A 17,560-nucleotide genomic window follows, 5' to 3' on the forward strand; every position below is an offset into this window, starting at 1 on the left:
CTCCCCACGCGGCGCGCAACCACAACAACTCGCGTCGCCCGGGCAACGGCCGGGTGGCCAACCGGCGGGCGCGGCTGGAGTTCCGACAGCCAATCGGGGCAGCCTGTGGGGCCGCAGCAGGCCAATCAGGGACAGGGGCGGAGCGCGGACCCTGCCAGTCAACCGCCCGGGACCCTAGTGGGTGGGGCCGCGAAGGGGGCGGGGCGGGGCCAGTCTCCGCGTCCTCCTCTCCCCCCCGCCCCCCGCCCCCGACCAAAGCGGTCCCCGAAAACGCTCGTTTACTTAGTGCATTTAAAGAAGAGGACGATACAGAACCTCAGCATCAGACTGTGCACCAGCCGTAACGTTATCCTGGAAGCGCCTTTTCTCGAACCTGGATTTTTCAGGACTCTTTCTGGTCCCTGAGTTGAGAACGTTTGGCAGGGCTGGACTTGGGGTCCGCACAGGGAGAGGGCGGGGCATGCCTCCTGCTCCCCGGATTGGGGGTCCGCACAGGGAGAGGGCGGGGCATGCCTCCTGCTCCCGGGACTGGGGGTCCGCACGGGGAGAGGGCGGGGCATGCCTCCTGCTCCCCGGATTGGGGGTCCGCACAGGGAGAGGGCGGGGCATGCCTCCTGCTCCCGGGACTGGGGGTCCGCACGGGGAGAGGGCGGGGCATGCCTCCTGCTCCCCGGACTGGGGGTCCGCACAGGAAGATGGCGGGGCATGCCTCCTGCTCCCCGGACTGGACATCCCCTCTGCACAGGGCTCAGGGCCCCTGCGGTTTTGTTCCTGGAGAGCGAGCTCCCTGCCGCCCCGGATGGACACTGAGCGAGGACCCAGGGTTGACCCGGTGTGGCCAGACCAGGTGAGCTGTGGGAGCTGTGGGAGGAGCGCAGGAGGGACTTTGGTCGTGCTGAAATGTTTCTGAAACCAACACATGTTAAGGGCGCTCATTTGGCAGCTTTAGTGAGAGGAGGTGTTGCTTTTCCTGAACAGGGAAGCCTGGCCCAAGTCCAGCAGAAGGCAGGGGCCTAGGAGCGGCGATGAGAAGGTACCTCGTGGCGGGAACTAGCCACAGCTCCGTGTCCACGCAGCTCTCCCACAATATTGCGATGAATTCTCAGGGTCCACAGCTGGCCCCTCGTGTGGGCAGTCAGCACTTCCCATTGCAACGCCCACTGCTCGTCCTGCTGTGTGGAGGGGTAGTTAGGCCGTCGCCGAAATAACAGAGCTTTCTTTTGCACAAGCCACAGTGTCCTCCACGGGGACGGTGCCCTCCAGACAAGCTCTTTACAAATAGTTGATCGCAGGAACTGGAGCCCCCAGGCTACAGTCTCTCGTACTATTTCTGAACGGGGTTCATAGGAGGATCAGAGTGTAGCCACGCGGACACCCCCTTACTAATCAAAGTCGATTTCTGAGTCGTAATGAAGAGCGCTCGGTCCTTAGAAGAAAGGAAGCTTTGACCTTTGTGGTATGACTGAAACTCCCGCCTTTTGCAGATGCCAGATCACACCCAGTGGTTCTCAACCTTGGCTGCACATTAGAATCACCTGGGAATCTTTTTAAAATCCTGATTTCTGGGCCTCGTCCTCCGGAAATTCTGTTTCTTTGTTATGGGGTGAGGCCACAACATGAGTAACAAAGAAACAGAATTTCCGGAGGACGAAGCCCAGAAATCAGGATTTTAAAAACATTCCCAGGTGACTCTAACGTGCAGCCGAGGTTGAGAACCGCTGCACTGGACTCTAGGGAAGGTGCCGGGCCAATGGGCAGGGGAACGAGAACCACCTGTTTAGAATGAGAACAGCTCCGTGTCTTAGTGCCTGCATTTTGCCACAGGTGGGCCTTCTGTCATGTAACCTTCTCCGCGTTTAGAAGGATCCAACGTCTCCTCATGTCTGACCTCACTTTGTGCACAATTCTATTCAGTTTTATTTACAGATGTTTTGATAAAATATAAATAGAAATGTTTTATACTCCTATCTACAACATGTAGATGTCTTTATATTGTGTATGTTCTAGAATATCTGATATAGCTACAAGATGTTGATATATAGAGGCGCTATTATAGGTATATCTTATGTGGATGTCTCCTGTTTGTGACTGTTTTGAGAAGAGAAAAAATGTTTTTGAGTAAAATTTCGATTTTTCAGAGCCCTCGACCCTCCCTGCGGCCTAGTCTCTCTCCTTTGCCCTGTTGTTGACGGACTCAGATTTATGGAAACCCCCAGGACTCACCGTCACTTTCTGCTCTGCTCACCCTGTGACACACGCCAACCCCAGGCAGCCGAGAGGCCATCACCCAGGCACACTCCTTCCCCCACTGGGCACTGAGCCCGCAGCCCAGGCACGTGCCCTGACCGGGAATCAAGCCCTGACCTCCTGGTTCATAGGTCAACACTCAACCACTGAGCCACGCTCCTTCGACCCGGCTCTCGCAAACCCAAGGGGCTTGGAAGCCTGGCGTTTTCTCTTTGAAGGTCATCGAAAGTAACTGAAGGACAAGCTGCCCGTTGGAGAAATGGTTATGGGTGTCAGTATCTGTAGCCTTTTGGGTTTTCCGCCTCATTAGGAAAAGAGGCCCAGAGTGGGCGGGTTTCTTTATGTCCCCGCCCACACTGTCTACAGCAGTGGTTCTCAACCTTCTGGCCCTTTAAATACATTCCTCATGTGGTGACCCAACCATAAAATTCTTTTCGTTGCTACTTCGTAACTGTCATGTTGCTACTGTTATGAATCGTCATGTGAATATCTGATATGCAGGATGGTCTTAGGCGACCCCTGTGAAAGGGTCTTTCGACCGCCAAAGGGGTCGCGACCCACAGGTTGAGAACCGCTGGTCTACAGGAACTGTAAGAGGCCCCGGAGCCACGGGAAGCGATAAACACGAGGGGCAGGAGTGGCAGTGAAAGTGGGAGACCCCCCCTCGGAGCCAGCCTGCCACCCGACACCCCAGGCTGCCGAGGACCCCGCCACGGGAAGACGGTGCCTCACCAGGAAGCGAATGGTTTCCAGACGGAGTTTTTTTACTTCTTACTAGAGGCCTGGTGCACAAAATTCGTGCACGGACGGGAGGGTTCCCCTCAGCCCAGCCTGCACCCTCTTCAATCCAGGACCCCTTCGGGGAAGTCCAACTGCCGGTTTAGGCCTGATCCTGGGGACAGAGAACCATCAATGTGAGAAACATCAATAGGTTGCCTCCTCATGCACCTCGGCCAGAGATCAAACCCACAATCCAAGTATGACCTGACTGGGAAATTGAACCTGTAACCTGGGGATTGGGCCTAAACCAGTAGTCGGACATCCCTCTCACAGTCCTGGACTGCTGGCTCCTAATCGCTCACCTGCCTGCCTGCCTGCCTGGTCGCCTCTAACTGCCCCCTACACCAGCCTGATCACCCCTCACTGTCTCTGCGTGTTGGCCAGGTCGCCCCCAACTGCCCCCTCCCTGTTGTCCTGGTCGCTCCTAACTGTCCCCCCCCCTGCCAGCCTGGTTGCCCCCAATTTTACCCCCCCCCCCCACTGGCCTGGTCGCCTCTAACTGCCCCCCTGCTGGCCTGGTCACCCCACACAGTCTGCTGTTCAGTTATTTGGTCGTCCCTCACTAACTCCCTGCCGGCCTGGTCATAGGCAGCCATCTTGTGAGGGTGTGATTGTTAATGTGCATATTACCTCTTTATTATATGAGATTTTTAATATATTTTTATAGATTTCAGAGAGGAAGGGAGAGGGAGAGAGAGAAACATCAATGATGAGAGAGAATCATGGATCAGCCTGTGCCCTGACCGGGATTTGAACTGTGACCTCCTGGTTCAGAGTTGACGTTCAACCACTGAGCCACCCGGCTGGGCAGGAAGAGGAATTATAAAAATCCTATTTTTCTTTCACCCTGTACCCCGTCAGGTTCTGGGCCTTCACAGTCCGTGGCAGGGTGGGCAGGTGCTGCGATAAACCCCCGTCAAGGGCGTCGGGGTGTGACAGAGTGGAGAGAGGCCCTGCACCCTGGAGCCATTGTGACGCATCACAGAGGGTGACACAACAGAGGGCCCGGCACTCAGACCCGCTCACTCCAGTCTCCCCCTCGGTGGAGAAACACTGCGAAGCGAGACAGAGAGCCAGCCCGCCACCATGTGCAGCCTCCTGGCTTCCAGGCGCTAAAGACGGAAAGGCAGTGGGACGCTCCTCCTGCCGCCGCCTGTCCCCGGGATGAGCGGGAGGCCGGAGCCCGCGCAGGGCCTGGCGGGAGAGGCCAGCAGCAGCGGCAGCGACAGCGTCCAGGCTTTGGTCCAGGGGCGCGAGGGCCCCGCCGCCCGCAGCAGGTGCGTAGCTTTGCGGAACGAGTCCCATCGGATCGGCGTTCCCGGTCAGTTACCCAGTAGGAGCTTTTCTCCTTTTCCGAGAAGATCATTTCCAAACGTTTGCTCTCACAGACCCCGCTGTGGCGGCCTTGTGTCCCTGTGGTCGGCAAACTGCGGCTCTCGAGCCACATGCGGCTCTTTGGCCCCTTGAGTGTGGCTCTTCCTAAGCCTTAGGAGCACCCTAATTAAGTTAATAACAGTGTACCTACCTATATAGTTTAAGTTTAAAAAATTTGGCTCTCCAAAGAAATTTCAATGGTTGTCCTGTTGCTATTGGGCTCTGTTGGCTCATGAGTTTGCCGACCACGGGTCCAGGCCAGACGTCCGGGTGAATTCGGCGGCTGGGACGGGGCCTATGGAGGAGAAGCCACCGCTTAAGAGAAGGAACCTCTTGTCCTTCTCTGACTGGCTTATGTCACTCAGCACAAGAGCAGGACCAACGCCACGTGAACAGACTAGAAACAGACTCACAGACACAGCACAGACGGACAGCGGTCAGAGGGGAGCGGGTGGGGCTGCAGGAGAGGGTGGAGGGATGAAGCAGGAGAGCCGCGACGCAGGCTGCAGCCCAGGGGCACGGTCCCTGCACGAGGTGACGGTGTGGGCCGGTGGGGGAAGCGGCAGGGGCCGCCCTGAAGCGGTGGTTTTCTAACCGCTGTGCGGCGCACCTGAGACCGACCGGGAGCAGTACTGCTGAGAGGGGCCTCTGACCGCTCACATGCGGCCGCCTCCTCGCCGTGCGCAGGCCCGAGGTCTGCGGGGCTCAGCGGGGACTCCGGACGCGGGGGGCTTCTTTCCCACGCCCCCGCGTGGGACCTGACCGCACCGTGGTAAAGGGCCACGGCTTGAGCCCACAGCTGTGGTTCGTCTCATTAGAACAGGTGTGCAACCACCTGGCAGCAGGCAGCGGGGAGGCCCTGTGCGCCTGGCGGGCTAAGCCTCCCCCGCCCCCAGCCCCTCTCCCTGCCCGCGCTGTGCTGCTGCTGGGAAGGCCAACACCGAAAAGAACAAAGTAACCATCCCCCCCGCCCCCCCACACGAAGCCCCTGCCAGAAGCGCCCGTGAAGTAAGAGGAGGGAGTGCTACCAAGTTGCTGTGAAGAGCAAGTGTGGGAGTCCCCACCCACGGAGGGAGGCCGAGTCCCCGCAGGTGGGCCGGGCACAGGGGGCTTTGCAAGGCCCAGCCTGCACCAGGGTTTACGCAGAAACGTAGTGAGCCTTGGCCCAGCCTCGGTGGCTCAGTGGTTGAGCGTCGACCTATGAACCAGGAGGTCACGGTTCTATTCCCGGTCAGGGCACACGCCCAGGGTGTGAGCTTGATCCCCAGTGTGGGGCGTGCAGGAGGCAGCTGATCAGTGATTCTCTCTCATCATGGATGTTTCATTCTCTCTCTCCCTCTCCTTCCTCTCTAAAATCGATAAAAAAAAATTTTTTTTAAAGAAGCTTCATGAATCTTGGTGGATATGGTGCCGTGGGCATTTTCTAACTCAGCCCAAGTGGAGGGCTCTCCAGGGCTGCCGTGGCCGTTGGATACCATCCCGGAAAGGATCTTCTCTCAATTCCAAAGACAATAGATTAGGCATTGATTCACAAAGGCAGCCCCACGAGCGCCTCAGCTGTCTTGGTGGAGGGTTCAGACGGACGCGGCCTGGGGACCCTGTGGAGTTCCTTCCGTTGTGTTTATTCTTTCCAGGCTGACGCGGTCGTGGAAGATTGTCCTGAGCGTGGTGCTGGCACTGACTCTCCTCCTCGTCGGTAAGCCTCCCCTTGCCACGGTCCTCAGGCCACTTCAGGGCGTCTGTGAGAGGAGACCACGGCGGGAGGACCACGTAAATGACACGGAAATCGCCGGAAGTGGCTGCACACGCCTGAAGCTTTTTTAAATTATTATTTCTAATTGTGAAAGCAGGGTTTTTTTTCTTTTCTTTTTTTAAATATATATCTTTATCAATTTCAGAGAGGAAGGGAGAGAGAAACATCAATGATGAGAGAGAATCATTGATCAGCTACCTCCTGCACACCCACTACTGGGGATCGATCCCGCAACCCGGGTACGTGCCCTTGACCAGAATCTAACCCGAGACCCTTCAATCTGCAGGCCAACGCTCTATCCACTGAGCCACACCAGCCAGGGCAAAGCAGACTTCTTTATTGAAAACTTAGAAAGCACTTTTTTTTCTCTTAAGATCATGGTTTAAAAACAGAAATTGCTTTAACATTAAAACTTGACATTTTTATTGAGGACACATTGACCTTTCCTAACTCTGAGTGACTCAGCAAAGACTATCACTCATCACAGGATTTTGGACAAAATGGCCGTGAATGATCGGCGAGCAGTTTCCTGAGTGTCTGTATCACACACCCCCACCTCCACCCCCACTTCTATCCCCACCCCCACCCCCACCCCCATACACTGGGAAATGGCTCTTCAATTTATGGGCCACGGGAAGATAGGATGCCCATGGAAACCAAGGCTTCCTCCCAGTTACTGCCAGGAAATGCCACCCGATAACTGGGCAGCACTCGAGGTGCTGTTTGCTGGGGCTGCAAGCACAGGGGTCCCTGGGGTCTTTTCTGAGCATGCACATGGCACCCCTTTTCCTTCTCACGCCCTCGGCCTCCTTCCTCCAAGCTTTCGTGTCTGTCTGCCACTCCCTCATTCTCTGTCCCCTGTCCGGGTGGGCGTAGCAAGTTTATGACTCGAAATCTTTCAACAGACACTGCAGCCTCCCAGAAAGCCATTCTGGCCCCAGGGAGTGGGGAAACCACAGGCCAGCCTCTGACCAGCTGGCAGGGGGCGCTGCTAGCTCCCAGCTCAGTCACCGCGCTTAAGAACAAGGTCTGGCCCGGCCGGTGTGGCTCAGTGGTTGAGTGTCAACCTATGAACCAGGAGGTCAGGGTTTAATTCCCGTCAGGGCACGTGCCCGGGGTGCAGGCTCAATCCCCAGCGTGGGGCGTGCAGGAGGCAGCCCATCCATGATTCTCTTTCATCATTGATGGTTCTCTCTCTCTCTCTCTCTCCCTTCCTCTCTAACATCAATCTAAATATATTTAAAACAAAACAGAACAAGGGCAGTGTCGCCTGCTGACACCAGCAGCTGTGCCCATGGCCCCGCCTCCCCGTGGCTGTGGGAGGAGGCGGCAGGTGAGCGGAAAGGCCGTCGTCCTCCCCACGGAGCCTGCTCTTTCCTTCAGTCCTGGGTGTGTGGCTTTGGATTTGACTTCAGGATTCCCAGAGCGTCCGTCGATCCCGGTCCTCTTGGCTGACTGGGAGGGAGGACCGGGTTTCAGCACCTTGTGTTGTCCGTCACCCAAGGGTCTGTGTCCCTCCTGATGATGCGTGTACAGCGCCGCGCCGTGTCCCGGCACACTCCCCCACCGACCCACCGGGTCTTCCCGCACAGGGTTCCGGAGCCACGTGTGGCCGAGAGGACACTCCGCCCAGAAGCCCCGGCGGCTCTACACAGTGATCGCGGAATACGGCTCCCGGCTCTCCAACTACCAGGTGATGGTGGCTAGATCATGGGTGTCGCTCATGGAGGCTGAATGGTCACAGGGCGAGGGTAGGTGAGATGTCCTCTGTGTTTGCACGTGGCATCTCGTGGAGATAAAGCGGGACCAGAGTCTGTTCCGTGGCTCCCCCCAGGCCAGTGGCTCTCAGGAGGAGGGTCCCTCTGGCCTTCACTCCTGGGCTCTGTGCCCGCCCCCCACCCGCCCGGAGGCTCATGGTGGCTCTTTCTATAGTCTCTTCAACGATGCATAACAGCGTTTTATGGCTGACTAATAACACCATAAATGATGTACTCAGCTCTGGCTAGTGTGCTCAATGGTTAGAGTATTGGCCTGCACACTGGTGGGTCATGGGTTCGATTCCCTGTCAAGGTCAAGTACCTGGGTTACAGGTTCAATCCCTGGCCCTGTTGGGGTGCATGCAGGAAGCAACCAGTAGATGTGTGTCTCTCGTGTCGATGTCTCTCTCCCCCTCACCCCCTCCCTCCCACTGTCTCTAAAAATCAATGGGAAAAATACCCTTGGGTGGGGATTAACAAATACAAACAAACAAAAACAACGCATTCAATACAGACTTCTACACGTTGGATTGTTTGCAATTTTCCGTAATGATAAACATAAACGCCACTCGGCTCAATCTTTCCACCATCCTTGATTGTTCACTTGGGATCAGTTCCTAAGAGAACAGTCACCGTTTCCAGGTGGCCCTTGAGCCGGCATCGCAGTGACTTCAAGCTGCTCCCAAAGCCGGCTTCCACCTCCCCGTGTGCCACGGCTACCGGCCGGTGACAGCGCGGCACCGGAGGGCTGTGCGCGCAGTGAGTGCCTGCTCGCTGACCTCAAAGTGACCCCTCAGTGAGAAGACCGCTACACGCGCGTGTGGGTGAGGAGGCCGGCTCAGAACGACTGGGGGACTCCACGTGTGTGAGCGCAGCACGCTGTTCGCTCTGGACCCGAAATTCACACCAGACGTTCAGAGCCTGGCCCGAGGTTTGGCGGTTGGCAGCTTATGTGGAGGACACAGTCTGATGACACACAAAGCGCGGCCTCAGCCACCACATCATCACGGTCACGGCCAGCGAGGAGCTGAGGACCCGTGATCACAAAGCACTTGCTGCCAGCAGGGCATTGGTTGGCAGCTAAACCCTGCCTGAAGCAGCCATCATTTCCCCGGGGGCAGCCCTGCCACGGCTAGATTCACCGGAAGTGATCTGGTTTAACTTGAGGCATCGGGTCTGGCCAGTGTGGCTCAGTAGTAGAGCGCAGGGTTTCGGGTTTGATTCCCAGGCTCCAGTCAGGCCTGAGTGGGAGGCAACCACTCGATGTCTCTCTCTCACATCGATGTTTCTCCCCCTCTCCCCCTCTCCCCCTCTCCCCCTCTCTGCCTCCCACTCTCTCTAAAAGTCAATATAAAAAATACCCTCGGGTGAGGATTAACCAACCAACCAACAAACAAGAGCGATACTTGGGGTTTGGGGAGGAACAGGTGGGATTCAGATGCTTTCTTTTTCCAGGCCCAACGTCAGATGCCCAAGGAGCAGCGGGAACTCTTCAGGTGAGTGAGGGGCTCGGACACGTGGGCCTGTCCACTGTGGTTCCAAATACTGACGTGTTTTTATAAAATCAGAAAACAGTCGTCATTTCTGCGTCTATAGATAATTATTTAACAACGGAGGTGCCTTCAGTATCATTTATGATTCAAACAGTGGAGGGATAAGGAACCCAGCGGTGGGGGAATGAGTGACAGCCCACCCAGCCCCAGGGAACCATGGGAATATCTGAAATAGACAATGACTGGGGAGGTGCCGTGGGACACAAAATTGTAAGGACGGTCTCGGTTCTGTTGCATAGAATAAACCTGCACACACACTAAAGTGCCACAGTGTTTGTCTCTCCAAAGGTTTTGCATTTTCCAAATTGCGAACGTGGGTTGTTCTACAAATTGGAAAAATAATAGGAGATTTGTGTTTACCTTTTCTCCACAAGAGAAATGCCTATTGGCTTGACATGACCAGGAATTTCAGACGGTAAAGGGAGCAGAACCCCTTTGCTAAGGGAACATCTGGCCCCGGCTGGGCCGCCCTCCACCCCTCGCCTGAGGCTGGTCCGAGGCGCCCCAGGCTGCTCTGTGCCACACTCCATGCTGGTGCTCCTGTCGGTGGGAGGGGTGGGTGTGGGCACGTCGCCAGCCTCAGGTCAGGGCAACAGGGCTCCTGAGAGACAGGAACCGTGAGGTTGGCGGAGCCCACTCCCCGCTCCGAGCTCCCCGGGCCCCGCGCCCTCAGGACAGTCCCTGCGGGTGCTGAGATGCGGTGTCCCCCTGGGCTCCCTGTCCTCAGGTTTATCTTTCTGCTCTTGGCCCCGGAGCCCAGCCCCCACCGGAAGCCGGCCTCGTCCTCTTCTCACATGGGGGTGGGGGGATCTCCATTCACAGGAAGGAGAGCCAGACTTTGGAAAGCAACTTGCGTGAAATTCTACTTTTAATGGAACAAATCGATGTTCTGAAGGCGTTGCTGAGAGATACGCGGGCCGGTCTGCACAATTACAGCTGGAGCCCCGACGGCGACCCCGTGGAGGCCCAGGGCCAGGCGGAGGTCATGGACAAGGTGAGTGAATTTCTAACATGAGCAACCACGCACTTTCTGAAACTAACTTACCTCCTAAATGGCTATAGAACGTTCCAGTCTTCGTTAGCGAGCAGAGACGGCGGTGCAGGAGGGGACCCAACAGGTCGCACAGGCAGTGCCATCTCGCTGGGTGGTCCTGAGGGCCTTGGAGGGGCCGGAGGTCTGACCATGCTCTGTGACCTGGGGGAGGGAGGGAGCACAGCTCAGCTCCCTGGGGCGCGCTGAGCCCGCGAGCTGTGCAGGTGAGACTGCAGGGCCCGCCCGCCTGCGGCTGGTAAACTCTCATTATTATTATTACTGTTCTGCAGGTGAGGGGCCTGGGGTCCGCAGGCACAGCGCACGCGCGGTCCAGGCTTCAGCAGTCGGCAGGGACTTAACAGAACACGATTTTAAATTCGTGCAGGAAATGTCGAACTTGGTAAACTATGTGCTTAAGAAGCTGAGAGAAGACCAAGTCCAGATGGCGGATTATGCCCTGAAGTCGGCAGGTGAGTGAGGAGGGAAAACGCTTCAATAGTGTCTCTGTTCTGTATATTTCTCTCTCTTTCTTTCTTTCTTTTTTAATATTTTGGGTTTTTTTCCAAGAGGAAGGGAGAGGGAGAGAGAGAGAAACATCAATGATGAGAGAGAATCATGGATCAGCTTCCTCCTGCACACCCCCTACTGGATATTGAGCCCACAACCCGGGCCTGTGCCCTGACCGGGAATCAAACCCTGACCTCCTGGTTCATAGGTTGATGCTCAACCACTGAGCCACACCAGCAGGACTCTCTATATTTCCTTATTAGGAGAACATGTATCTATCTGGTCACGTGGGAGGGAGAGAAATGAACACATCCAGACAAAAAAGGAGAATAGAAATGGTTGTTGTTTGCTCCAAGTTGGTGCAAATCTCAGAGCAAACGCGGAGTCGCTTCGTTAGCGTGGAAAAGGCCGCAGAGAAAGCTGGGTTCCCAGCGCCTCAGGGGCAGCCATTAGGTTCACGTCACAGGAAGTAGAACCCTTCACACTTTTGCACTAAAATCACCAAAAAAATCTAGAACTAATCAGTAAGGTTAAGTTAAATTCTATATATACAGTTTTCAGATATTAGTCATAAAAGATTGGAAAAAGAAAAATTTAAAACAGTACTATTGGGAGGAAGAGGGTAAAGGCGGGGATGCGAGATACTGTAATACTAGCAACAGTAAAAAATATTTTTAAAAAGAAAAAAACAGTACTATTCACAACAGTTATTTAAAAAAACACACACACATAAAATACTTAGGCCTAAAGCCTCCCCTGTCACGTGATCGGTTAAAAGGGGTCCCTGTGCCTCTGGGAACAGCCGCCCACCACAGTCCCGTCTCTAAATCAGTGGCCTCAGAGTCCGTGTTTGATCACAACAGCGTTTCCAAAATGCTGTGAAACTGCTCAGCACACACGGCCCAGTCCTCATTGTCCAGCAACATCATTGAAACCCACACCAGGTGTTTTGAGTTTTTTAACTTTTTACTTGAAAAACTATGTGATCATTTCAGGAGCCTCCATCGTTGAAGCTGGGACCTCGGAAAGTTATAAAAGCGACAAAGCAAAGCTCTACTGGCACGGGATCAGGTTCTTAAATCACGAAATGCCTCCAGAGAGCATCCTCCAGGTGAGAGCCAGGCGGCGAGCAGCCTGTTTCTAGTTTAGAATCTTGTTCATATTTTTAACCTTAAAACATTAATGTCTAAAATGGGAGCAACTCTGAACGTGTCACAGAACCTGAACCTACCTCCTTGAATATTCAGAGTCATCAGGTTACACGAGTTCGTCCTTATTTTATGGTCAGTAAACTCTGATTAATTACTAATCTATTATTTGAAGGTCGGTAAATTAGATGATGAACTTCTCACACAGGACAGACACAGTCCGCATCTTTACGTGGCTCCGTGGCCCCCTTTCCATCAACACGTTCCATCCCAGCTCACGTGTTGAGGGTCCGTGCCCCGAAGTGCCTGTGCTGAGCCACGTGCTTTCAGGCCAGCACATTGTTAGGAAGTCCAATAACAACAGGGGAAGTTCCAGATAAAATGTCCACGAACTTCGCTTCGAAAGGCACTAGACATCCACAGGTGGCAGAGCTCTCGTACTAGAGCCTACACACCTGAAGTTAGCTTCCAATTTATAAATATCTTCAGGGCAAACCTGTAAATCTCATCCCAGAGACAGTCTAGAGCAGTGGTTCTCCACCTTGGCTGCACATTAGAATCACCTGGGAATCTTTTTAAAATCCTGATTTCTGGGCCTCATCCTCCGGAAATTCTGTTTCTTTGTTATGGGTTGGGGCCACAACATGAGTAACAAAGAAACAGAATTTCCGGAGGATGAGGCCCAGAAATCAGGATTTTAAAAAGATTCTCAGGTGATTCTAATGTGCATCCAAGGTTGAGAACCACTGCCCTAGAGCTAGGAAATGGTACATCTTTTATTTCCCTGAACACCAGGACCAGCACCATTCTCACCATCACCACCACCACCACCATCACCATCACCACCACAGTGATCACCATCACCACCACCACCACCATCACCACCACCACCACCATCACCACCACCACCACCATCACCATCACCACCATCTCCACCACCACCACCACCACCACCACCACCACAGTGATCACCATCACCACCACCACCACCATCACCACCACCACCACCATCACCACCACCACCACCATCACCACCACCACCACCATCACCACCACCACCACCACAGTGATCACCATCACCACCACCACCACCACCACCACCACCATCACCATCACCACCATCTCCACCACCACCACCACAGTGATCACTATCACCACCACCACTACCTCCTCCACCCTCAGCACCCCCAGCACCCCATCACCACTCATACCAACTAACTGCCTTCTAGTAGCTTCTAGTCCAGTTCGAACACTGAAAGAAAAGATTCTCACATAACAAAGGGCTCTAACAGATATAAGCACAACGTGAGCTGGAAGGACAACCAACCCTACAGGTGTCTGAAGTTCTCCTGTTTGACACGCGTCCCAGGCAGGGCCTTTAGAACTGTGGTCGCCAACCTTTTGGACCTCAGGGACCACCAGCAGTCCGTGCAACACTGATTGGCGACCGCTGCTTTAGAGTATAGGCGTAAGCGAGACCTGTGGTCAGTAGCGACCAGATGGCCAGTATTGTGGGTGGATCTATGTAACCAGGTAAGAGCTGAGCTCTGTCTGCTTTCCAGCCGGATGTTCACCCTGGAAGGTGCTGGGCCTTCCCAGGTTCTCAGGGCCACGCCCTGATCAAGCTCGCCGGCAAGATCATCCCTACCTCGGTGACCGTGGAGCACATCTCCGAGAAGGTGTCTCCCTCGGGAAGCATCTCCAGCGCCCCCAAGGAGTTTTCTGTCCACGTGAGAATCTCCCTGAATCTCTGTTCTGAGAGGGTAGGGGAGAGGGCGGTGGGCCAGGGAGGAGGAGCTGGGGTCTGAGCTGTGCAGCGGACCGTTTGTATCACTGGGACCAAGTCCCATGTTTCCCAGGCTCCACTCTGTCGTCTACGCAGTGAGGGGGGTCGGACCAGGTGGTTTCTATCACCTCATTTTACTCTGTCAGACTCGGACATGTAGAATGAAAACATCGACATTTCCACGTGTTTATAACAAAACAGTTTGTCCTTGTCCCACTTCTGCCCCCGGCTTTTACTCTCTAGAAGCTTCCACTTGCAACTGTTTTAGCTGAAAATAATGACTTAGGTTCTTGCCGCCTTCGTATTTGCTTTTACTAATTTCTTGAGCTTTAAGGTTTGGTTACTGTCTACTGAGGCTCTCCGATGGGAAATGACTAGCTCTCTTCCATGGCTTCCCAGCCTCAATGTTTGTGTCTTAATTACTGAGACATAATTCACACGCACGCAATTCATCCATTTAAAACATACACGTCGGTGGCTTTGGTATATGCACAGATCTATGTATCCATCACCATCATCCATTTGACCATACTTTTGTTATTCCACAAAGAAACCCTGTACCTCTTAGCTGCCACCTCCCACCACCCACTCCCTCCGTCCCCCAGCCCTGGGCAGCCACCAATCTACTGTGTCTCCATAGACCGGCCTTCTGGACGCGTCATATAAATGGAATCACCTGTGTGGTCTCTTGTGAATGGCTTCTTCCACTTGGTACCGTGTTTTCAAGGTTCACCTATGTTATATAACGTGCCAATATTTTGCTTCTTAAATTGCATTTTATTTATCCATTCATCATTTGATGGACCTTTGAGCTGATTCCACGTGTTTGGCTATTTGCACAGTGCTGCTGGCACCTGGCACCCCAAGGCACCTGGAGAATGGGCGCCACTTGACCACACAGCTGCCCCGTTGACTTTGACGGAGAATCCACTCCTTGCAGCCTCCTTTCTGTCACTTTCCTCACAGGGCATCTCGAAAGAGTGTGAAGGAGAAGAGATTTCCCTCGGTCGGTTTGTGTATAACAAAACAGGAACCACCGTGCAAACATTTGAGCTGCAGGTAACGAGCGCCCGGGTTAGGCTGCGCGTGGCTCTGTCCCTGAGAGGGGTGTGGGGGTGTGCATTTAGGGTTTCATAGAGAGATAGATAGATAGATAGATTGATGATAGATGTATATTCACATGCTCAGCCCTTCCCTTCCCTGTTTGGTTCCCTTGAAACTATTAGGCTAGATAGTCACTGTCTCACCTTCTGTGTGATGTGTTAGAGGCAAAAAGGAAGTCAGAGGGAGAGAGAATAAATGCTTGATACCAGATAAGGCAGGTAAACTTCTCTTCCTCACTCAATGGGAAAAAACACCAGCTGTTATGCTGGCAGGCAAGGCTCAGTGGTTGAGCGATGACCTCTGGACCAGGAGGTCATAATCTGCTTCCTGGTCAGGACACATGCCCGAGTTATGGGCTAGATCCCTAGTGCGAGGCGTGCAGGAGGCAGCCGATCCAAGATTCTCTCTCATCGTGGATGCTTCTATCTCTCTCTTTCCTTCTCCCTTCCTCTCTGATATCAATAAAAATATATTTTAAAAAAGAAAGAAAAATACCAGCTGTTAACATGTAACCCCTCCTGAAGTCCTTAAGGCATCCTCCTATATAATAAACCCTAGTATGCAGATTGACCAAACGGTGGAACAGTGGTCGCTATGACGTGCACTGGCCACCAGGGGCAGATGCTCAATGCAGGAGCTGCCCCCCGGTGGTCAGTGTGCTCCCACTGGGGGAGTGCCGCTCAGCCAGAAGCCAGGCTCACAGCTGGCGAGCGCAGTGGTGGTGGTGGTGGGAGCCTCTCCCACCTCCGCTGCAGGCGGGCAGTAAGGAGGGAGGGGGTTCCAGACTGCAAGAGCCCTAGACTGCGAGAGAGATGTCTAACTGCTGGGGATCGGGCCTAAGCTGGCAGGTGGACATCCCCCAAGGGGTCCTGGACTGGGAGAGGGCACAGGCCGGGCTGAAGGAACCCTTCAACCGCCCCTACATGAATTCTGTGCACCAGGCCTCTAGTATGAAATAAAATCTCATTGCTTCTCATCAGCCACAGGGAGTAATGAGATGGAGAGGGCACCTCCCACCATTAAAACAAGGGTTTTAGGACACTGCTCAGCCAATGGGGAAGAAGCAGTGTTAGAAATGAATGTACCTGTGGAGTTTCATATTTGATTATCTGTGTCTCTCCCTCCCACCGTGGGGTGGCCTGCAGGCCGCTCTGTGGGGGTGTGGCAGTGGCAGTGGCAGTGGCCATGGTAGTGGGAGCCTGTGGCTGTCCAGGCCACCTTGTCATCTCCTCGCCCTGCGTTTGTCCTCTTAGGAGCTCTTTATTCATAGTGGCTCACTTCTCATCCGTTAGGGCAGCGGTTCTCAACCTGTGGGTCGCGACCCCTTTGGCGGTCGAACGACCCTTTCACAGGGGTCGCCTAAGACCACCCTGCATATCAGATATTTACATGACGATTCATCACAGTAGCCACATGACAGTTATGAAGTAGCAACGAAAGTGATTTTATGGTTGGGTCACCACATGAGGAGCCGTATTAAAGGGCCAGGAGGCTGGGAACCAGTGCACTAGAGCCTGTGATTGCACTTAAGGCAGGAAAGAGCTCCTTGCCCATTACAACCGAATTCCTTAGGAGCCTTTGAGATGGGTGTCTTGATAAGCCATTAAGTTTCTCTTTTCTTTTTTTCCAGCATGAAGTGTCTGAGCCCTTATTGTGCGTGAAACTTCGAATCCTCAGCAACTGGGGACATCCGAAGTACACGTGTTTGTACAGATTCCGGGTCCACGGCCGCCCCGGGGGCCACGGCTAGAGGGTCTGGTGCCCACGGCCACGACCACGGGTCCGGAATACGCGTGTTCTTCTCCCTTAGACTTACTGCACGTGTAGAAATCGAATAGAGGGTTCACACTTGCCCGTAAAAAGTGAATGAATTTTACTAATAAAAACTGTGAAAGTGGTTTCAATCTCCTGGTGATGGTTTAGCTTTTGAGGATGAATCATGTTGTTGGAACACTAACAAATGAATTTGTCTAGAAAAAGATGTATTATTTCGTGGTCTTTCTTTTTTTGTTAATCCTCAACCAAGGATATTTTTTCCATAGAATTTTAGAGAGTGGAAGCAAGGGGGAGAAACAGAAACATTGCAATGTGAGAGAGACACATCCATTGGTTGCCTCTCACGGGCCCCAACCAGGGCTGGGGGTGAGCCTGCAACCAAGGTGCGTGCCCTTGACCAGAATCGAACTCTTCAGTCCACAGGCCAATGTTCTATCTATCCTCTAAGCCAAACCAGCTGGGGCTTGTTTTACTTCTTAAAGTCTACATCCTTTCTATTATTTATGCTGTAAGAATTTTAACAGAATCCAGTGAAATTCATCATGAGACAAATTGCAGAATTATCACTTAACGTCACTGTTCTTTAAAATCCTGTGTTTCCCACCCTTAAAAATTTAAATTTAAAACCATAATCCAGGGTGGCTACCGGGCTGAGTGGGATCTAAAGCTACCCTGCAGCAGATGCATGCATCTGAGCATTTTATTTAATCCTTTACAAATGAACCATTGGTTTTTTGATATT

The 17,560-nt window shown here is 53.6% G+C and overlaps 1 protein-coding gene across 1 annotated transcript; it reads left to right on the forward strand.

Annotated features, from left to right (window-relative positions):
- Positions 1–4,191: 4,191 nt before the first annotated feature.
- On the forward strand, positions 4,192–16,792 carry SUN3 (Sad1 and UNC84 domain containing 3). The gene is made up of 10 exons (XM_070423547.1): positions 4,192–4,304; positions 6,036–6,097; positions 7,747–7,847; positions 9,367–9,407; positions 10,287–10,458; positions 10,883–10,967; positions 12,000–12,115; positions 13,715–13,882; positions 14,905–14,997; positions 16,673–16,792. Exons 1-10 carry the CDS (start codon positions 4,192–4,194, stop codon positions 16,790–16,792), a joined length of 1,071 nt encoding a protein of 356 aa, XP_070279648.1.
- The last annotated feature ends 768 nt before the right edge of the window (positions 16,793–17,560 follow it).

The sequence above is a fragment of the Myotis yumanensis genome, unplaced genomic scaffold (assembly GCF_028538775.1).
Source record: "Myotis yumanensis isolate MYYU_CA2020_CCGP unplaced genomic scaffold, mMyoYum1.0.hap1 SCAF_9, whole genome shotgun sequence".
Taxonomy (NCBI): Eukaryota; Metazoa; Chordata; class Mammalia; order Chiroptera; family Vespertilionidae; genus Myotis; species Myotis yumanensis.

Excerpts from the sequence above, each read along its gene's own strand:
- SUN3 (XM_070423547.1), top strand. The coding sequence starts at position 4,192 with ATGAGCGGGAGGCCGGAGCCCGCGCAGGGCCTGGCGGGAGAGGCCAGC. Across the intron at positions 4,305-6,035 it reads GGCCCCGCCGCCCGCAGCAG|GCTGACGCGGTCGTGGAAGA; the intron begins GTGCGTAGCTTT and ends TATTCTTTCCAG. Across the intron at positions 13,883-14,904 it reads CCAAGGAGTTTTCTGTCCAC|GGCATCTCGAAAGAGTGTGA; the intron begins GTGAGAATCTCC and ends CTTTCCTCACAG.